General features: G+C 48.4%; 1 protein-coding gene across 1 annotated transcript in view; it reads right to left on the minus strand.

Moving 5' to 3' along the window:
• adgrl3.1 (adhesion G protein-coupled receptor L3.1) overlaps positions 1-22,852 on the minus strand; it is an 85,882-nt gene that overhangs the window by 27,145 nt on the left and 35,885 nt on the right. The window contains 6 exon segments of the mRNA XM_057035597.1: positions 551-736; positions 1,418-1,521; positions 2,569-2,964; positions 12,191-12,979; positions 13,772-13,786; positions 17,305-17,414. Of these exon segments, the coding sequence (XP_056891577.1) occupies positions 551-736; positions 1,418-1,521; positions 2,569-2,964; positions 12,191-12,979; positions 13,772-13,786; positions 17,305-17,414 (1,600 nt within the window).

Here is a 22,852-nt window from a genome sequence, read left to right on the forward strand (position 1 = left end):
ATAATTGTGCTGTTAGTGGAGACTGAAAGAATGTGTTTCCTCTTTTGTTGAGAGCTATTTTCACAGAAATCCAACCTTTAAGAGGTCATTTGGCCAACAGCATTGGACAGATAAATTGATTCCACTTACACATTCTCCATTATGGCTTATTTAATTACTGCTTAGGAGAAACAGTGAGGCTTAACGAGGCAAAATGGGAGAGACCATATGAAGCTGGCTCTGGCTGTCAATCTGGCTCCATTATAGGTAATTATCCAAAAATTACTAATTAATTATCAATGTTGACCTGAGCACTATCAAACTAGTCTGTTGATTAGCCAGCAAAGCTAGCCAGTCAACCGCTGCCCACTGATTTGCTTGCAATGCGGTTCCTACATGAACAATTACAGGAGTACAGGTATTAGCCTGCCCTGCTAACCCTGCTAACCCTGCTAACTAAACAATAGTTCCATTCAGATTTACAGTGGGAATAATAGCAGGCGTTCAGTGCAGCATCTTCATTGCTCAAAAGGGTGGATTTGAGTTTTATTTGTCGGGTCCAACACGTTACCTTGGTGAGGCTACGAGCAGCACTGTCCTTTCCCCCAGGCGTGAGGTTCCTGAGCTGGACATCCAGCAGCTCCACCAGCTGGGCCATTGCCCGCACTGTTGACGGCACATCGCCGGGATGCAGGAGTCCTTTGGTCTGCTCTGCCAGCTCCCTGAAAACGATCGCTGCCGTCTCGCCCGAACGGAGCTGGAAGCAAAACAGGGCGAGATGAGGCACATCAAGAGAAATAAAATGTCACATATATTTAAATTTACATTGATCACTTTGTGTAAAGCGACAGTGAGAGATACAATCAAACAACTATGCACTCGAGACCAAATTGAATAAAATACCACCTTAGAGTCCTAAACTACCGAGTACAAGTGTTACTAGCAGCTAACAGAGCAGAGCTATGGGGGGTGATTAGGGCTACAAACAAGAGCGAAGGCAAGTGGAGGTGACCAGCGATACGAGGAGAACGATAGCTGTGTGTTCCACAGCTTTCTGGAGGAGGCCAGGGGTGCCCCAGCTCTGACAGAGCTCAGAAGGTCGCTCAACCTTTGGGAAACAAGGTACGAAAAAGCCGTTTGCTGTGGCTGCACAGATAGCATAGCCTAGACACAGATCTAGCTAGGACTAGGTCCACATACAGTATGTGAAATGGACTCATGGGCAGCTACAAGGACCCAGTGGAGCTCTGTCAGTAGTGGGGTGATGTGGGCCCAGTTTGGTTGAAGACCACATAGTTCACCACATTCTGGACCATCAGAACTAAAGGCAAGTTAGTGCTAACGTTCCCCCTCAAAGTATTTTGATGCATTTGAAATAAGACCAGTGAACGAAGGCCCAGTGGACGCTGCGATGGCCCGAGGCAGCATTCACACTCACTTTCTGCATGATGTGATTGACCCATGGAGAGGTGCAGTTGCTGAGGTCGGGGCCTTGGGGATCCCAGTAGCCTAAATGGGCCACACACACGTATGTGGCCACGCCTGCAAGACAAGCAGAACAAACATGGTTCCACAGCACTGCCACTCACCAGCAGAGGAGACTTGGGAGGGTTGAGGTTCACTCTAGCAGGGTGTGACTGTGCTACTATTTTATCATCTGAACTAGTTGGAAGGGAATCTACAAACCTGACAGGTCCCTGGGCGCGTTCTAATTAACTCGTTTGGTTTAAACTAAAGTATTTATTAAAGTCTCTTTATTTAGGGCACATTAAAAATAACACATTATGACTAGCAGCTTTAAAAGGGACATAAACTACATGCATTATTAGTTAAAACAAATATCCAAATCTAATTTTGTTCTCTAATACTTGAACTGACCTGCTGCAGTTACAGGTGTCATATGCTAACGTAATAAATAACCCTAACCCGTAATAAATGCCAGCATCTCCAACTTTTAACAAGACTAAAGTGAGTTTGTGCAGCTTTTGCCTTGCTGCTTCGTTATGAAGTTGCTTTTTTCTGGCCCCCAATAAACGAGCCTCTATTACCTCGAAGCAATTGCAATCCAAGTTGAGCCGGCACAAATTGAGCCAATCAGCACCAGATAGCAGTTTAATTGGGGTTGGGGCTGTGGAACACACGGGTTTATTCTGATCCGCCTCTGCCTTCGGGCAGTTTCACACTGCCAGGAATAGTGGCTCCGGCTTCCCAGTGCCCCTTTTTTAAAATCATCAATCAGCTCCACCTTTATTTAACACTGCGAGGCTACACTAGAAATCTATATTACACAAGGCTACTAACTTTCTGTTTGACTAGCATTCATCTGATCAATTATCACCATGTGAGAAAACAAATTTGTTTAAAATGGAATGAAGCCGGTATGTTTAAGAGCAAGATTAGCTAAAGTAAATGCTTGGTGACACAGGCTATTGCCTCCTGAACCTTCACCATCTGCTATTTTTGTTTTCAACAAGCTGAACATTTGGACCAGCATCTTCCCATTTTTGGGAACAACAAAGTTTTTTGAACAGAACAAAGGGTGAACAAAAACAGGGTGAGGAAATTGGGAGCCATCATGCCAGCCCATACCCAGTATGCCCACGGGGCACGGCTGCTTGGCTGTCTGCCCTTGCTGTGTTCGAGGCCAGGATATGTCAGCATTGACCCGTGGAGAGCAAAACTCTTGAGGGGGCAGCGCTGGGGGCTGTGGGGCTGGCGGAAGGACCTGCACCGGAGGAGATCGCCCAGATTTGTGCTTGGTGTCAATGATCTGGTTGGTGTCAGAGGACGACCCGCTGGCAGGAACAAGGACAGGCTGACGGACGGTGGTGGTCCGGTGACGCTGCCCAGGGGAGGTGGTGAGCAGGGGCCGTGGGGTGGTGTAGTAGGGTGGGGAACGAGTGGTTGTTGTGCGGCTGGTGGAGGAAGAGGATGAAGCCCCCCCCCCTCCTCGATTTGGAGGAAGCATGGGGGGTGGACGGAATTCTGAGAAGACAGAAAGAGAGAAAAGGTTCAATTTTACAAGAATCATAGCGTTATGTTCTAAACGAAGAGACGAGGCCCAAAAGATTCAAGTCCCAAAACGACAAAAAGTCAGAAGGAGAGGGTGATTAAAAGAACCACAGCGAACCACAGATCATTAAAAACGATCAGCAATCCCAAACATTTCTGGAGATTTGATTCAGCTCTTGCTCGTGTCCCGCGTCCATCCGTTAGTCTGGACACCGGACTTTGATGTTGGCCGCGTCCATACGGTGCTGGAGTCAGAACATCGTGCTCACGGGTTAAAACCAAGCCGCCCTCCACCTGCCCTTTAAGTTCTATTGTGCAATCAGCCTTAAAATGACAATTAAAGCTTCTTTTTCTTTCAGACAAAAAACCAAAAAACCAAAGAAAGTATTCTTGAGTCTCCTGACGTGATCCACAAGACCAGGCCTCTTAAATGCACGTCAATATTTATATGTAAAAATACTTTAGTTTTTCACTCCGACACTGTTTAGGGGATAGAAATAATGTATAGATGACACGATGTGTTCATGAGGCTTTGCAGTGTTATCTGAGCAGCTCCGAGCCCTGCTAGCTGTAGCATGCTAACTGTCTCGACCAGAGCACATGATGGTGAAGGACCAGCAACACAACCGGCCTTCAGCCCCCCAGTGGAGCCTTCAGAAGGTGACGCTGCAGCCAACGTTTGTCTCTCTGATTCTACTGTCTGATGCAGATCTGGAGCTGGAGACACGCTGTGTATGCCTGTGTAATGTGTGTGTTTGAGTCGGCCACGGAGCTCACTCTTTCTATTGTTTACGCTGTGTATGCCTGTGTAATGTGTGTGTTTGAGTCGGCCACGAGGAGCTCACTCTTTCTATTGTTTATACGCCGTGTATGCCTGTGTAATGTGTGTGTTTGAGTCGGCCACGAGGAGCTCACTCTTTCTATTGTTTACGCCGTGTATGCCTGTGTAATGTGTGTGTTTGAGTCGGCCACGAGGAGCTCACTCTTTCTTTCTATTGTTTACGCTGTGTATGCCTGTGTAATGTGTGTGTTTGAGTCGGCCACGAGAGCTCACTCTTTCTATCTATTGTTTACGCTGTGTATGCCTGTGTAATGTGTGTGTTTGAGTCGGCCACGAGGAGCTCACTCTTTCTATTGTTTACGCTGTGTATGCCTGTGTAATGTGGTTTGAGTCGGCCACGAGGAGCTCACTCTTTCTATTTTTTACGCTGTGTATGCCTGTGTAATGTGTGTGTTTGAGTCGGCCACGAGGAGCTCACTCTTTCTATTGTTTCGCTGTGTATGCCTGTGTAATGTGTGTGTTTGAGTCGGCCACGAGAGCTCACTCTTTCTATTGTTTACGCCGTGTATGCCTGTGTAATGTGTGTGTTTGAGTCGGCCACGAGGAGCTCACTCTTTCTATTGTTTACCCTGTGTATGCCTGTGTAATGTGTGTTTGAGTCGGCCACGAGAGCTCACTCTTTCTATTGTTTACGCTGTGTATGCCTGTGTAATGTGTGTTTGTGAGTCGGCCACGAGGAGCTCACTCTTTCTATTGTTTACGCTGTGTATGCCTGTGTAATGTGTGTTTGAGTCGGCCACGAGGAGCTCTCACTCTTTCTATTGTTTACCGCCGTGTATGCCTGTGTAATGTGTGTGTTTGAGTCGGCCACGAGGAGCTCACTCTTTCTATTGTTTGTTTACGCCGTGTATGCCTGTGTAATGTGTGTGTTTGAGTCGGCCACGAGGAGCTCACTCTTTCTATTGTTTAGTGGATGTGAGGAGTGATCCTGGCGGCTGCTCTGGTAAATGTTCCACACATGGAACTCTAGACATCTGCTGCCCAAGAGCATTATTAATGTATGTCCTGATCCAATCATCGTATTGGACTGATTGTCTGAGTAAGAACTGCTGCTGCTGTTGATATTAATGGACAGATTATTTCCTGGATCATTTGAATTTCTATATCCTGCTTTTGTGCTGGACACAATAGCATTTGGATGACAATTCCATGATACGTAGGTGAGCTGAAGAAGACGGAGAGCATCCACAACGAGGGCATATCCCCACGCTGTTCAACCATGTTGCTGTAACATTCCGAACAGAAGAATACCCTGTTATTCATTCCAAACTCTATTATCGAGAGTCATAGTCTCCTTTAAGCTGTCAAAAATTCAAATCTCATTTGCCGCCAGTGGAAATGTTAACGTGCATCAGTCTGACCATAGCAACATGGCAGCCTGGTAGGGGTTAGCATTCCAGGGGTTAGCATTCCAGGGGTTAGCATTCCATGTGAAACAGGTCACGTGTTGAGACGTTAACCTCACACACCTGCATGTGTCGCTAAACTAGCAAAAGGTTGGACTCCTTTTTACCTACAGGACTGCCGTCAGTTTTTTGTGGCATATTTTCAGCGTTATTGTGTGTTGGAAACATTTCTCAGGGATTTTGGTCCATCTTGACGTGACGGCATCACGTGCCGCTCTGCTCCAGCTGATCTGCACAACCCAGCACACCTCTGTCTTTCCTCTAACCCTGACACACCTGTTTGACCCCCAGCTAGTTAACCTGATTGACCTGCCTGTTTCTAACCAGCCCGTTCTAGCTCCGCCCTGCTAAACTGCCTTATCTTCTAGTCTCGGCCTGCTCCTTGTCTGCCCAGGTTTTCTGTGTTATTTGTTTTATCCCAGTGGATTATTGAATTGTGTAATTACCTCCAGGATTATTTTGGTGAGATCTCATGTGAACAGCAACTCTTCTCAAAGTACAAGACTTTCTGCTAAGTGCTGCTCTGCTGATTGTGTGCTGCATCTGGGTCCTGCTTCTACCTGGACAACCTCCTCCTCATCAAGCAGACTAGTTATGCTGGTTCCTGTGTAGTTTAGGGTTAGGGAGCTTCGGAGCTGCATGACGACCTCCGGCCCGCTGACCCGTTGTATAGTGGATTTATGTGTGTGTTCCTGTGCTCTGTGCGCCTCCCTCTCTCCTCGAAGAGAAGAGAATCTCCTCCTCTCTCCTCTCCTCTCCTCCTCTCTCGAGAAGAGACCTCTCCTCTCCTCTCCTCTCGCGCTTCCTCCTCTCTCCTCCCCTCCCCTCCTCTCTCGAGAAGACACCCTCTCCTCCCCTCTCTCCTCTCCTCCTCTCCTCCTCCCCTCCTCTCCCCCTGCCCTCCTCTCCTCTCCTCCTCTCCTTCTCCTCCCTCTTCTCCCTCCCTCCCCTCCTCTCCTCACTCCTCTCTCCTCTCCTCTCCTCTCCCCTCCCCCTCTCCTCTCCTCCTCCCCTCTCTCTCCTCTCCTCCTCCTCTTCTCCTCCTCCTCTCCCCCCCTCCCTCTCCTCCTCCCCCCCTCTCTCCCCTCCCCCTCTCCTCTCCTCCTCCTCTCCTCTTCTCTTCTTCTCTCCCCTCTCCTCTCCTCTCCTCTCCTCACCCCTCTCCTCTCCTCTCCTCTCCTCCCTCCTCCTCCCCTCCTCTCCTCTCCTCCTCTTCTCACCCCTCCTCTCCTCTCTCTCCTCACCCCTCTCCTCCTTCTCACCCCTCCTCTCCTCTCCTCACCCCTCTCCCCTCCTCTCCTCTCCTCTCTGCTACAGCTACAGCAGCAGCACCCTCACCCTCACCCTCACCCTCATCTTAACCCTAACCCTAACCCTTCACCCTCACCCTAACCCTCACCCTCACCCTCACCCTCATCTTAACCCTAACCCTAACCCTAACCCTTCACCCTCACCCTAACCCTCACCCTCACCCTCACCCTCATCTTAACCCTAACCCTAACCCTAACCCTAACCCTTCACCCTCACCCTAACCCTCCCTCACCCTCACCCTCATCTTAACCCTAACCCTTCACCTTCACCCTCACCCTTCACCCTCACCCTCATCTTAACCCTAACCCCTCACCCTCACCCTCACCCTCAGGGGTTCGAGGTTGTGCTCATGAAGACGTCTCTATATTCACCAGGAAGAAAGTCGAGGAAATGAACTCAGCCACTTTCAGAATGTCAACCATCCTTAAGTTGCCCCAAACCAGAAGAAGAAGAAAGGAAAGGGGGAGAAAATTAGGTAAAGGTGCCACCTAAACATATTCAGACACCATATTTTATAAGTTTAGTTATAAATATATATAATATATATATATAAGATCCGTGCTCTCGTGATACTTTCATTGTTGTCTCGTGTTGGACATTTACACGTCTGTTGAGTGTGAAGGTGCAACAAGAGTTTCACAAAAGTATGTAAAATATGTTCAAATGATGCAATGTGGAATTAGAGAATAGAAGCATCAGAGTTTAAATTCCAATTTGATTAAAAGTCTCCTAAGAACACAGCAGAGTCCAGTGGCAACGTTGAGTTCTGTTGTTGGCCAGAGTTCCATCAGGGCGTCTGTCCCCACTCAAAGGGCCCCGCATGGTTAAGCTTGTGTGTCTGTGGTTGAGACTGACTGTCTGTGCTGTTTTATTTAGGAGGTTCGAGACTCGGCACCAGTAAACAAGGGACTGGTTCCGTAGCTCAGTGGGGAGAAGACTCACACCGCGGACATATGAGTGTCCATCACACGGTCCTAAATGATTGTTCCTGCCTATTTCCCTGAACCAGTTTGCAGCCACACACACATCCTGAATAACATGAGATGGTGGAATGAGCAGGATTGGAAAAATGATTATCTGGAGGACTGGTTCTGATCCTGAATGGGGCTGTGGTGATGTGGTGATAACACACTGATCATATGGCTGATGTGCATGTGCACACATAGACCAACATTTTCTTTCTCATCACTTGTGCCCCAAGCACGCAGATCTGCCAAGATATGCTTGGAAAAGAGAATTTCCTTTTTTTCATGCATTTGCAATACAGTCGGAGCTCGTGGCGAGTAGCTCGAGCCCGCTGATAAGACAGAATCAAACACTTCAAAGCAGCAGTATTCCGAGATAGGAAACAAGCTCAACGTATAAAGCCTCCTCCAAAATGGCCGCTTGGCACCTCCACTATGTCACATGATGTTACACATGATGTCACATGATGTTACACATGATGTCACATGATGTTACACATGATGTCATACATGATGTCACATGATGTTACACATGATGTCACATGATGTTGGCCTGCAGCAGTTGCGTAATCACATCATCAACCCTCTGCTAAGGTTGGACACAAATTGAGCAGTTTTCCCAATTACACAATTACAAGTTCCCCCGTTTTTGGAGCAAAAAGCTGGAAGGGTTTGAAGTTTTTGCAGATTGTTCTGGAGCTTCTCTTGAGTTGAGACAGAAGCTGTGTGGTGTGTGTGAGGCATTATTCTCACAATGTGCTGACATGGAAGGTCGAATATTGAGAGAATAAGTGCCTCACGTTTCTGCTAATTCATCACACCTCTCTAGAATGTCTGATTCAGTGTGGGGGGCATGCGCACTACTCCCTGCTAGGCTGCGGGTTTCCCTTCCATCCCATTGTTCTGGCTAGACCTGGATTTGGCATCTGCTTTTCTGGCAAGGCTGAGAATCAGTGATGAGGCCAAACACACGCGGGAGCCTGGCTAGGACAACTGAAGTGATGCTAACACTGCAGGCTAACACTGCAGGCAAAGAAAAGGTGCACGAGACTTTCTGAAGCACGCTTCAGTCTCGGTCCTAATCTGTTGGGACGGTGGGAGCAGCAGCACAGACAGCGGAGAAGGATCAAGAAAGTCCTGAATCCTAAAGAACTCGTCCAGAGGTAATCTGAGTTCAACACAAACAGACTCAGGAGCTCTAAATGTCCGGGTAAACAGTGACCTGGTGAATGATGCCCCCCCCTCCAACAATGAGCTTGAATTGTTTATGCCCAACTTTTCCGATGTCACGGAAAGAGAACAATGTAAACATGAGGAAGGCGGTCAGACGGGCAAGGCAGCAAAGGGGAATTCTTTCTTGACTTTTCCATGGAAATGGTGCAAATGTGAGAAGGTCACATGCTAACCTCTCCCTCAGTAACTAAGTAACTACAGTAACTAAGAACTCAGACTAGACAACTTTATGTTTGTTCAAGTCACCGTTAACGGAGCCATAAAATGCTGGTCGCAGAACTCCAACCCTCTGTCGTTACTCGTGGGGGTGGGAGGGAAAGTCTGACAATAGCCCCGTGTGATGCAGGAGGGGCTTGTGGGGGAGAGCGGGGCAGATTAGGCGGGGCAGATTAGGCGGGGCAGATTAGGCGGGGCAGATTAGGCGGGGTGTCCACTGGACACTGGTGGTGCTGGAAGAACATTAGGTGCTAAAAGCTCCATGAAAGAAGGTGGGCGGGGCCAAACCTGCTCCAGAAGTGAAATATATGAATATTTATTATCTTTTATATTAAATCTGTTAAAGGCCAACGTGGAGGGAGGGTTGACTTAATAAATCAGCTAGATTTGGACATATTTGAAATACCGCAAGAAAAAAACTTCAACATAAACTTTCATATTCTTTTTCATATATATTTTTTATCTGCAGTGATTTTATCATCCAACTCAGTTTTGGAGTGTAGCTCCTGAGTTTTAACTGCATTATTGTCTTCTCTTTGTCTGGTTAGGGTTAGTTAGGGTTAGTTAGGGTTAGGGTGTTCTCTTCTTTAAAGGTTAGGGTTAGGGTTAGTTAGGGTTTGGGTGGTTAGGGTTAGTTAGGGTTAGGGTGTTCTCTTCTTTAAAGGTCTTCACTGCAGCAGAAGGGTTAGGGTTAATTAGGGTTAGGGTTAGTTAGGGTTAGGGTGTTCTCTTCTTTAAAGGTCTTCACTGCAGCAGAAGGGTTAGGGTTAATTAGGGTTAGGGTAGTTAGGGTTAGGGTGTTCTCTTCTCTAAAGGTTAGGGTTAGGGTTAGTTAGGGTTGGGTGGTTAGGGTTAGTTAGGGTTAGGGTGTTCTCTTCTCTAAAGGTTAGGGTTAGTTAGGGTTAGGGTGTTCTCTTCTTTAAAGGTCTTCACTGCAGCAGAAGGGTTAGGGTTAGTTAGGGTTAGGGTTAGTTAGGGTTAGGGTGTTCTCTTCTCTAAAGGTTAGGGTTAGTTATGGTTAGGGTGTTCTCTTCTCTAAAGGTTAGGGTTAGTTATGGTTAGGGTGTTCTCTTCTCTAAAGGTTAGGGTTAGTTAGGGTTGGGGTGTTCTCTTCTCTAAAGGTTAGGGTTAGTTAGGGTTGGGGTGTTCTCTTCTCTAAAGGTTAGGGTTAGTTATGGTTAGGGTTAGCGTTAGTTAGGGTTAGGGTGTTCTCTTCTCTCAAGGTTAGGGTTAGTTAGGGTTAGGGTGTTCTCTTCTCTCAAGGTTAGGGTTAGTTAGGGTTAGGGTGTTCTCTTCTCTAAAGGTTAGGTTAGTTATGGTTAGGGTTAGCGTTAGTTAGGGTTAGGGTGTTCTCTTCTCTCAAGGTTAGGGTTAGTTAGGGTTAGGGTGTTCTCTTCTCTCAAGGTTAGGGTTAGTTAGGGTTAGGTGTTCTCTTCTCTAAAGGTTAGGGTTAGTTATGGTTAGGGTTAGCGTTAGTTAGGGTTAGGGTGTTCTCTTCTCTCAAGGTTAGGGTTAGTTAGGGTTAGGGTGTTCTCTTCTCTCAAGGTTAGGGTTAGTTATGGTTAGGGTGTTCTCTTCTCTAAAGGTTAGGGTTAAGGTTAGTTATGGTTAGGGTGTTCTCTTCTCTCAAGGTTAGGGTTAGTTAGGGTTAGGGTGTTCTCTTCTCTAAAGGTTAGGGTTAGTTAGGGTTAGGGTGTTCTCTTCTCTAAAGGTTAGGGTTAGGGTTAGTTAGGGTTAGGGTGTTCTCTTCTCTCAAGGTTAGGGTTAGTTAGGGTTCTTCTCTAAAGGTCTTCGCTGCAGCAGAAGGTTTCACCACAACAGTAAAGTGAATAATGAGATTTATGAAGCTTTGGGAGTTGAATTGGAACCAACTGAGCTGTTGGAGTTTCTGAAGACGTTTTCACCGCTCTTCACCGGCGTCATCAGTTGCTGTGATCCAACTACCAGGTTAACCATGACTTGGACGACCTTCACAGCCTGAGGTTGGTTTTGTAACAGCAAACCTGTTTTTACCCGCTGCCTTTAGATTCTTCAATGAAGTGATAATAATGCAACAACGAGTATCAGAATTTGAGACACGAGAAACCCGAAAATGTTCTAATTAAATCTGCAGTCAAGTGACCTCAGATTATCTTCACTGATGACCAGTATAAATTATACTTTGCTGTAAAATAACATCTCGCTCTGGTTCCTTAGCTGCAAGGCTGAAAAAACATCATCTGCTGGCAAATGAAAGAGGAAAGTGCAGAAATGAGCATGAGGCCGAGCTAAAGCTCTGTCAGAAGGAGCAACTGAAGGTGCTCTGTGTGAGATCTTTGGCCAACTACAGCAGGAACACGTCCACTGATGGCGCTGCAGCCTCTGACACTGCTCAGGAGGGTTAGGGTTAGGGCTCATCCAGGGTTAGGGTTAGGGTTAGGGCTCATCCAGGGTTAGGGTTAATCCAGGGTTAGGGTTAGGGCTCATCCAGGGTTGGGTTAATCCAGGGTTAGGGTTAGGGTTAGGGCCCATCCAGGGTTAGGGTTAGGGTTAGGGCTCATCCAGGGTTAGGGTTAGGGTTGGGCTCATCCAGGGTTAGGGTTAGGGTTAGGGCTCATCCAGGTTAGGGTTAATCCAGGGTTAGGGTTAGGGCCCATCCAGGGTTAGGGTTAATCCAGGGTTAGGGTTAGGGTTAGGGCTCATCCAGGGTTAGGGCTCATCCAGGGTTAGGGTTAGGGCTCATCCAGGGTTAGGGTTAGGGTTAGGGCTCATCCAGGGTTAGGGTTAGGGCTCATCCAGGTTAGGGTTAGGGTTAGGGCCCATCCAGGGTTAGGGTTAGGGTTAGGGCTCATCCAGGGTTAGGGTTAGGGTTAGGGCTCATCCAGGGTTAGGGTTAGGGTTCATCCAGGGTTAGGGTTAGGGTTAGGGCCCATCCAGTCAGGAGGGTGGAGGAATGGCGGATAGGGACCACACAGATGGTGGTTTTCCTCCTCTTAAAGTCATTGCACAGAAATAACTCTTGGAGGAAGATCAGTGGCTGGAAGCATCCGTAAAAATGCCATAAAAATCACCATGAGATCATATTAACATTAATGAATATTAAAATCATTAAAGCAACAGCACAAATGAAGACTAAGAAGAAGCATCCACAGTCTTGTCCAACAAATTTTTTTTTTTTTTTTTGCTGAATAATATTTGAAATCAATGAAGAAAAAGCAGCAGAAAAGTGACTAAAATGTGGGACATACCGTTGTTGCCAAAGTCCAGCGAGTATTTGACCACGTGGTAGTTGTTCCACACGTACAGCAGGTTGTCTCGGGGGTTGTAATCCACTGCAGCAATGTACTGGTAGGAATTAGGGAACGGGATATTGACCATCATCTCCTTGTTTTTATCAGTGTTGTACATGTAATCGATTTTGTTCCCCGTCCCTTCGTTATCGTCATCTTCGTAGACGGTTTTGACCACATAGAGGACCCCACAGATCATGAAAGCGTTGGAGGCGGAGCGTTTGTCGTAGCTGGTGTCCCACGAGCCCTCGATGCGGAGGGTGTAGGGGTTCAGCTGGCTCACGACCATGCGCCCGTTGTTCTGCTCTGTTGCATAGATGACCCACAGTCCATTCTCATCCACAGCCAGGTCGATGTCTGACTTGCCCCCCCAGCGGTAGGGCGATGTGTCGTGGTAATTGGCGTTAGCAATGATGGCCTCGCCACTTTTGATGCGCGTGCGAAGATCAAACTTGACAATATTCCGAGTGCGCTCCTTATTGAAGAACAGAGCGCCGTCATAGACCACAAAGCCCGTCCCGTCCACGCGGTGCGGGAGCTTGTAGGTGGTGGTGGGCCTGCCCGCGATGAAATCCTCCTTGGATGAGTATTCTGTCAGTGTGTCTGTGCGGTACGGGGTCCAGGGCATGTAGTAGATCTTGTCAGAGGCTTGTAGGGGATCTTTGCACCATGCACCAGACTGGTGATCCGACTCGAAAAGATGCTCGCTTTGGTACACCCCTCGCAGAATCCCCGGACACAGAAACACTGGGGAGAAAAGTTCCCACATTAGATCCAGTTTCATGCAGAGGCTGGAAATGTCGGCTTCCTCTGGTAAACGTTACTTTTAAACTCGACTTCCCCACCAGTGGGCGACGACGGTACAGAGAGAGTTGCTGTGTTGTGACTGTCATCTTTTGAACACAGTAACAGCGTGTTTTCGCCTGTTAGTGCAACAGATAACACACTCCTCTCCCAACAAACTGGCAGAAAAATGGCACATTTTGTTCTTCTTCCTCGCCGTCTCCTCCCAAGCCTCCTCCCTCCTGCTCCCTGGCTCCTCATTAGTCTCTTAGCTCCCTCTTCCTTTCTGTCTGTGTCAGGAGCCAACAACTGCAGACCCAAACACCTCTAATAGCCTGCTGCTTCTGCAATTGTAACCATGATTCATTTCCCATCTAGTTTCCCTCTCCGTGACACCGGAGTCAAAGGAAGCTTTGTAACTAGGTGGAATGTAGTCAGATCCATGTGGAGGGGCCACACTGTGACATGCATCCCATAATTATAAAATCATAGTATTGGATGAACTCCCACTGGCATAAATGCTTCACATCTCTGGGAAGCTTTGGGAATGATACAACTGCCTCTACGCTGGGACCATCATAAACGTGTGCTCACCATTGAGAGAATGCGGGACACTCATCAACGTACGAGCTCTAACGAGGAGACAACCGTCTCCACATCAAGAGGGACTCTAGGTGACGAGCAGGGTAATTACAGCTCAGCCTTGGCTGGGAATCGTGCACGTGGAAATGTGGGTGGACGTGTTTGCAGGCTTACCTTTCTGTTCCACTTCTGCATGAGCCATAGGCAGAGCATGGGTGGGGCAAAAGGGGGGGGGGGGTAAGAGAGATACAAGAAGCAGAAGTAGATTAATGATGCAATAATAAGGAAATCACTCAGATCTGTATAAGTGATTCTCAACCTCATGATAGTGCCACGACGCTCGTCATGAGTAATTGGTAATTCATTCAATTATATAATTGTGCGAGAGCTAATTGCAGCTAGGAAGCTGTTTAGGTCGGTTATCCTGGACCAGACGGACCACTGAAGGGAGACGTAATCACGCAGGTCCAGACAAACAATGAGAGAAAATTACATGATGGACTTTTCAGGTGACAAAATACTGAGAAGTAGAAAATGGAATTAAAATCCTGTCGGGGGGGGGGGGGGCACATGCCATCTAGTTGGTGTGACTCTATGTTGATCGGAGGCAGCGTGCTAAAGCCCAGCTTCTGAATCTCTGCAACGCTTTAAGCTAAAACATTGCTCATGATGTGCACATTTGCTGGAAAGTGCCTCTAACATGATTCCACTCTAGGTTTCTTCCTCCAGAGGTTTGGGGGGGGGGGGGGGTGGGGGGGGGGGGGGGGGTGGGGGGGTGGGGGGGATGTCCACGTGCAGAAGCCTCATCCTGCAGGCAGGATAACATAGCTGTAGCTAATTATTAGCAACGAAACAACGTTTCTTGGCTAATAACAGAATCCACCCCCCCCCCGTGTGGAGTGTAATATAGTCGGTTAGGAGAATTTAGTTATCTGAAGGTCAGCTGAATCTCAAGGAGAGAAAGAGAGCATGTAGAAGAGAGAGAGAAGGAGTCTCTCTAATGTCTGATTAGTTGTTCTGGTATTAAAACAGAAAGCTCTCTCAGCATCAAAGATCCACACGTTCACTGTTAGTGTTCAAAGAATACTAGTTTCATCCTCATTAGAAATCACATAAATGTCCAGATCCTTCTCCTTTATCTGTCATCCTACGCTCTCCTCTCTATTCCATCTCCTCCTTTTCCATATTTTAATGTCAAAGCTGCACAACGCCTGCACCGTCAAGATAATTAGCATTCTTACTGATAGCACGTGCTTTATTAAGGAGATATTCCTCCAGAAGCAAAGACAAAGTGTCTCTGTGTGCATCGCCCTGGCAACAGAACCACTGCTTTCACCTCGGACCTCTAACCGGCTCGGCGGCTAATCCCAAGGTCATTTTTGCACACGGATCATTTCCTTGTTGCTTCTCCATTATTTGATCCTTCTATTGTTCACACCTGCAATCATCTCGTCACTTATCCATTGTAGCTTGTCCACCTTTCAGATGGGGCCTTTTATCAGTTAATTGAGTCTTTCTGTTCCTGGTCTGCTGGCCTGCTCTCACCTATTTCTCTCAATCTCAGTTTTAGTTGTCACTCTGACACTCCCTGCTCTCTCTCCCTCGCTCTCTCTCTCTCTCTCTCTCTCTCTCACTCTCTCTCCCTGCTCTCTCTCCCTCGCTCTCTCTCCCTCGCTCACTCTCTCTCTCTCTCTCCCTCGCTCTCTCTCTCTCGCTCCCTGCTCTCTCTCACTCGCTCTCTCTCTCTCTCTCTCTCCCTGCTCTCTCTCCCTCGCTCACTCTCTCTCTCTCTCCTCTCCTCTCTCTCTCTCTCCCTCGCTCTCTCTCTCTCCCTGCTCTCTCTCTCGCTCTCTCTCTCTCCGCTCTCTCTCTCCCTGCTCTCTCTCTCTCTCTCACTCTCTCTCTCTCTCTCTCCCTCGCTCTCTCTCCCTGCTCTCTCTCCCTCGCTCTCTCTCCCTCACTCGCTCTCTCTCTCCCTCGCTCTCTCTCCCTGCTCTCTCTCCCTGCTCTCTCTCTCCCTCGCTCTCTCTTCCTGCTCTCTCTCCCTCGCTCTCTCTCCCTCGCTCTCTCTCTCTCATTGATCTTTCCCTCCTCCATTGCTTCCTATGGAAAGCTTCACACACACACACACACACACACACACACACACACACACTGGGTCATGGCAGTGAGTGAGCACGTGAGCACCCACAAGCACAGGTTTTCTTGTGTCATTACTCCAAGGGTCTCATTTGACAGAAGCCTTTAATTGGACAAACAAGAAGGTGATTTTATCTGTTAATTAGTTTCCCTGCTGAGCCAAAATAGACTGCATGGGTATTGCATAACATATCATTGGATTTTTGAATCATTCTCTAAATGTGGTAGTAAGCGTCACAAGGACAGTGATGAGAGACTGAATGGAGATAATAAAATGGGTCGGCCAAATCCTGAGTATCTGCACTTTCTTTCTCACCATGAGTGCAGAAATCCAAATAATGATATTGGCTAATTCCAGCCAAAGCTATCAGGCGTTGCACCGGGTTGCCACACTCCTGCTGCCGAGGTGCCTCGGTGGGGGGGGTGTTAGGGTTAGAGTGGGGGGCAACCAAAAAATGCAGTGAGGAGACACGACCTGTCTCTGGAGCTGTGAACACACCAGCAAGACTCCTCTAGAGGACAATGAGAAGAGGATTTTCTTGAACTGAGCTGGGTTTTCTAGTGTCGGTCGCAGCAGCCAAATCAATAGATCAGAAGTGAATAAAGCCTCTATGTTGCTCAAGTCCCGTGCACGCCACAACATTCAAACAGTGTCTCTCGTTCTTTGGGAGATGTTGTGAATCCACACTTTGAGCTCTTCTTTTCCCAGCATGCAGTTTGTTTCCAGTTTGGTTTGTCGCGTGCTCGGACCCAATCCACCTCCTTCCTGTCTTTGCTTTATTCCCCCTCCATGTTGTTAGCATGTTTGATGACTCTTTGGCTTCATTAGTTAGTGGGTTTAAGGGGGCCTGGTCCTGCTCCAGGTTTCCTCCTGTTAAAGGGGACTTTTTCCTGCCACTCTTTCGTGTTGGGGTTCAGGCCCTGCTGGGATTCTGGACAGCAGCGAGAGACAATATGGATGGTACGGATGCTATAAACAAAGACTGATTGAGTGATTGAAGTTACGTGTCAGCCAAAAGGAAACAAGAAACGGAGCATCTCTATTATTTTCCCCACAATATTTGTATGAAGCAAAGTTTCTGCCAGTTCAGCAGCATCTAAGCAGGTCAACATTCTGCACTATTGATCCTGCATCTTCACATTCTCTGGACAACATTTGACTCTAGACCCAGAAAGGTTTGAATTAAAGCACTGGTGATGTAACAAATGCTAACACCCGGGGAGGCTCTCAGCCCCTAGAGGTCAGTATTGGACCTGGACCTGTTCTGCACAGACTGGAGCACCAAGTACCACATGAATGATTCTCCATCTTTGAGTCCTTGAGTGGTTTGTGAGGGAAAACCTTCTCAAAACAAAGGTAATTACAGTCCATCATCTTTTCCCATTTACCAAAGGTCCCCTAACCCAGAATCCTCTTCCTGACAGGACTGGTTCCCATAACAACACTAAGGTTGATATTTACTATTTTTCTGAAAGTAGTTCTTGAAATTACTTTGTGAAATGCTTAAACACTTTTTATTCTTATCACTTTTAAATGTATTTGACAAATGCAACAAGGATGTACATACTGTATGGAACACATTCATACTGGACCTCCAGGTATTTGTATGTTCCAGGACAGGGATCAGGGAAGACATCAGGTCCAGCCACCACTCCGCACTGTGTACGATTGTTGCATCTGCAAGGAGACAGAAAAAAGGTTTAAATGTAAGTTTAAATGTGCATGAACTAAATGTCATTTAGTTTCCTACTTTGAAACCATTCCATCATTGGTGAAGGACCCTTTAACTGAAGTTGAGCTAAACTAGAGCTAAACTAGAGCTAAACTAGAGCTAAACTGTCCTGACACGCCTGGGTTAATGCAGGAGCACTGCTAAAGTTGCCCATGAATAGTGGTGAATACAACAACTGCTGGCACCGGGAGCCTTTTCCATCAGATTCACTCAGGAATTCTTTTTAATTATCAAGGAAGTATGGATTTAGGTCTTTCTGTGTGTGGTTTCTAAGGCTGGCGAGATGCCTTGATATCAGTGGACGTTACTGCACCGGTAAACTTCAGGTGAATCATGTACAGGTGATCTGGTGGTGTAGCTTGTCTAAATTAGAAAATTCCTCGGCTAAATCAACAGTCAGGTTCTCAGGAAAGGATGAAACCACAAGTTCACACAACAAATTTTCATTTTCTTCTTGCTCGATTTATCCCTTTTGGGGTCACTGGGTGGGTGCAGCTATGGGTGACGGCAGGCTCCGCCCCTGGATGAGCTGGTGGTGATTTACCCTCCTCGCAGACAGGATGGATGTTGCTCTATCAAAAACAATAAAATATTAAATACACCCTTCAGGTTTCTAACCCCACTGAGGGAAGAAGCCTGATGTGTCTATGTCCAACTTTAGCTACCTGGATCACATCATATCGAACCAAATCTTTTTACAATCAAGCCAAATTTCAACTCTTCAACCCTAAGCCCTCCACTAAAGCCCGAACCCCTCCACTAAAGCCCCAACCCCTCCACTAAAGCCCTAACCCCTCCACTAAAGCCCGAAGCCCTCCACTAAAGCCCTAACCCTAACCCCTCCACTAAAGCCCTAACCCCTCCACTAAAGCCCGAAGCCCTCCACTAAAGCCCTAACCCTAACCCCTCCACTAAAGCCCTAACCCCTCCACTAAAGCCCGAAGCCCTCCACTAAAGCCCTAACCCTAACCCCTCCACTAAAGCCCTAACCCGTCCACTAAAGCCCTAACCCCTCCACTAAAGCCCTAACCCCTCCACTAAAGCCCTAACCCTAACCCTAAAGCCCTAACCCTAACCCTAAAGCCCTAACCCTAAAGCCCTAACCCTGACCCTAACCCTAAAGCCCTAACCCTGACCCTAACCCTAAAGCCCTAGCCCTAACCCTAACCCTAAAGCCCTAACCCTAACCCTAAAGCCCTAACCCTAACCCTAAAGCCCTAACCCTAAAGCCCTAACCTGACCCTAACCCTAAAGCCCTAACCCTGACCCTAACCCTAAAGCCCTACCCTAACCCTAAAGCCCTAACCCTAACCCTAAAGCCCTAACCCTAACCCTAAAGCCCTAACCCTGACCCTAACCCTAAAGCCCTAACCCTGACCCTAAAGCCCTAACCCTAACCCTAAAGCCCTAACCCTAAAGCCCTAACCCTGACCCTAACCCTAAAGCCCTAACCCTGACCCTAACCCTAAAGCCCTAACCCTGACCCTAACCCTAAAGCCCTAACCCTGACCCTAAAGCCCTAACCCTAACCCTAAAGCCCTAACCCTAAAGCCCTAACCCTGACCCTAACCCTAAAGCCCTAACCCTAACCCCTCCACTAAAGCCCTAACCCCTCCACTAAAGCCCGAAGCCCTCCACTAAAGCCCTAACCCTAACCCATCCACTAAAGCCCTAACCCGTCCACTAAAGCCCTACCCCTCCACTAAAGCCCCAACCCCTCCACTAAAGCCCTAACCCTAACCCTAAAGCCCTAACCCTAAAGCCCTAACCCTGACCCTAACCCTAAAGCCCTAACCCTAACCCTAAAGCCCTAACCCTAAAGCCCTAACCCTAACCCTAAAGCCCTAACCCTGACCCTAACCCTAAAGCCCCAACCCTAAAGCCCTAACCCTGACCCTAACCCTAAAGCCCTAACTCTGACCCTAACCCTAAAGCCCTAACCCTAACCCTAAAGCCCTAACCCTAACCCTGACCCTAACCCTAAAGCCCTAACCCTAACCCTAAAGCCCTAACCCTAACCCTAAAGCCCTAACCCTGACCCTGACCCTAACCCTAAAGCCCTAACCCTAAAGCCCTAACCCTGACCCTAACCCTAAAGCCCTAACCCTGACCCTAACCCTAACCCTAAAGCCCTAACCCTAACCCTGACCCTAAAGCCCTAACCCTAACCTAACCCTAAAGCCCTAACCCTAACCCTAAACCTGACCCTAACCCTAAAGCCCTAACCTAACCCTAAAGCCCTAACCCTAACCCTAACCCTAAAGCCCTAACCCTAACCCTAACCTAAAGCCCTAACCCTGACCCTAACCTAAAGCCCTATCCCTAAAGCCCTAACCCTGACCCTAACCCTAAAGCCTAACCCTAAAGCCCTAACCCTGACCCTAACCCTAAAGCCCTAACCCTGACCCTAACCCTAAAGCCCTAACCCTAACCCTGACCCTAAAGCCCTAACCCTAACCCTAAAGCCCTAACCCTAACCCTAACCCTAAAGCCCTAACCCTAACCCTGACCCTAACCCTAAAGCCCTAACCCTAACCCTAAAGCCCTAACCCTAACCCTAACCCTAAAGCCCTAACCCTGACCCTAACCCTAAAGCCCTAACCCTGACCCTAACCCTAAAGCCCTATCCCTAAAGCCCTAACCCTGACCCTAACCCTAAAGCCCTAACCCTGACCCTAACCCTAAAGCCCTAACCCTGACCCTAAAGCCCTAACCCTAACCCTAACCCTAAAGCCCTAACCCTAACCCTAAAGCCCTAACCCTAACCCTAAAGCCCTAACCCTAACCCTAAAGCCCTAACCCTAACCCTAACCCTAAAGCCCTAACCCTAAAGCCCTAACCCTAACCCTAAAGCCCTAACCCTAACCCTAAAGCCCTAACCCTAACCTAACCCTAAAGCCCTAACCCTAAAGCCCTAACCCTAACCCTAAATCCCTAACTCTAAGGCCTCACATTGGTGCCTCAGTCAATATCAGTCTCTGGTTGGAATAAGAGTTGTTTTTTTCAATATTCAATATAATATTCCCATAACTGACATTTATACTGGTGTATTTTCCTGCCTCAAGGCTGTGGGCAAGTAAAAGGGTGCTGGGGTTTAAAAGGTTTGAAATATGTGTAGCAATATCTGTTATAGTGTAATAACAATAGCTGCCAGTCTTCTCTCCCCTCACTCGCATTTCTCGCTCTGTGCTTTTTAATTTCTTGGCCCGATGCCTTCCTCATTGGTCACCTGTCAGCGCAGGAAGTTGTAGACGTAGCTCAAGACACCTAGCATTGGACATGGCAGACAGGCCTCCAGTGGTGAATTTAGAGCACAGAAACCTTAATTAATAGCAACAACATTTTACTGGCAGATAAAAAGGGTTAGGGTTAGGGTTAGGGTTAGCCTAGGGTTAACCCTAACCCTAAAACATGGCTAACTGCAGGTTCACTACTCCAGAAAACTAGGCTTTGCATATATGTGGGAGTTCTATTTATTCTGTGTGTAAAAAGGCTGATGTTGAAGCGCTGATGTTTATTCAGTAGTATTCTGAATAAAGTGTAAAGAACAAAGTTAAAATAATATCTGGGACGCTCTATGACTCCACCACAATTTCCTCAATCTCTCTTTTCTCCCCAGACTAAATTCTTTATTGTTTCTTCCCCACGCTCTCTAAGCCTTGATAATAAAACTCACTTCTTTGCAAACCTTTGTCTTCATCCTTCCCACCAAGAAATAACTCCCTTCTATTTTTCCTTCCGTCTTATATTCACTCACTTTTTTGTCCTGTTTATCAGACTTAAACCCACTTAGCTGAGGTTTCTAATCCACACCCAAATGTGGGAGGCCTTTTATCGCCTCTTTTTCTGTCTGGTTGTCCTCTCTCCCGTCTTAATATTCCCTCATTCCTGCCTCCCTCAGGGCATCGTCTTTAGCCTATTTCAGCCTGCCTTTCTCAATCCCTCTATCTTCTGGTGAGGCCTGTGCTGATGTCACCATTTTCAGGAGTCTGATTCCACATCCATTCTGCCTCCCTTCTCTTCTAATTTTGTCTCAGTGTGACTGCAAAAATCCTGCTGTAGATGCTGAACCCACGCCTAATTAGCATGACCACATGAAAAAGTGACCTGGATACGGCCTGGTCACGTCTTCTCTGCAACGTTCAACACATAAATGCTGGTACCCCCCCCCAAACCCCAGCCCTGGTGTTATTTTCTTATTTTGCAGGCATTTCTTCACTGCCTCCATCGATGCTTCACTCCTTTATAGAAACATGAGTGATGACTCAATGAGGCTGACTCCGGGTAAGTGCACGTGTTTTGGGTAGCTCAGCGCCTGCATGAGCAAGATGTAAAATGGAATAAATATTGTGCGTGCACATGTGCATTTGCCTGCCTGCATGTGCTCGTGTGTTGCATGTTCTGAGAAGTGTAATGACAGAGCAGGTGAGGGCTGGAAACCCTAACCCTAACCCCCCTAACCCTAACCCTAACCCGCGAACCCGAACCCGAACCCCCCGAACCCGAACCCGAACCCGCGAACCCGAACCGAACCCGAACCGCGAACCAGAACCCGCGAACCCGAACCCGAACCCCCGAAACCGAAACGCGAACCCGCGAACCCGAAAACCCCCCGAACCCGAACCCGCGAAACCCGAACCCCCCGAACCGAACCCGCGAACCCGAACCCGAACCCGCGAACCCGAACCGCGAACCCGAACCCGCGAACCCAACCCGACCCGAACCCGCGAACCCGAACCCGCGAACCCGAACCCGAACCCCCCGAACCCGAACCCGCGAACCCGAACCCCCGAAAACCCAACCCGCGAACCCGAACCCGCGAACCCGAACCCGAACCCCCGACCGAACCCGACCGCGAACCCGAACCCCCCGAACCCGAACCCGAACCAGCGAACCAGAACCCGCGAACCGAACCCGCGAACCCGCGAACCCGAACCCGCGAACCCGAACCCGAACAAGCAGAACCGAAAACCGAGAACCCGAACCCGCGAACCGAACCCCCCGAACCGCGAACCCGCGAACCCGAACCCCCCGAACCAGAACCGCGAACCCGAACCCCCATAACCGAACCCGCGAACCCGAACCGCGAACCGAACCCGCGAACCGAACCCGAACCCGAACCCGCGAACCCGGAACCCGAAAAACCGCGAACCCGAACCCGCGAACCCGAACCCGAACCCCCCGCGAACCCGAACCCGCGAACCCGCGAACCCGAACCCCCCGAACCCGAACCCGCGAACCCGAACCCCCCGACCGAACCCGCGAACCCGAACCCGAACCCGCGAACCCGAACCCGCGAACCCGAACCCGTCGAACCCGAACCCGAACCCGCGAACCCGAACCCGCGAACCCGCGAACCCGACCCGCGAACCCTAACCCGAAC

Source organism: Takifugu flavidus, chromosome 6 (genome assembly GCF_003711565.1).
Source record: "Takifugu flavidus isolate HTHZ2018 chromosome 6, ASM371156v2, whole genome shotgun sequence".
Classification (NCBI taxonomy): domain Eukaryota; kingdom Metazoa; phylum Chordata; class Actinopteri; order Tetraodontiformes; family Tetraodontidae; genus Takifugu; species Takifugu flavidus.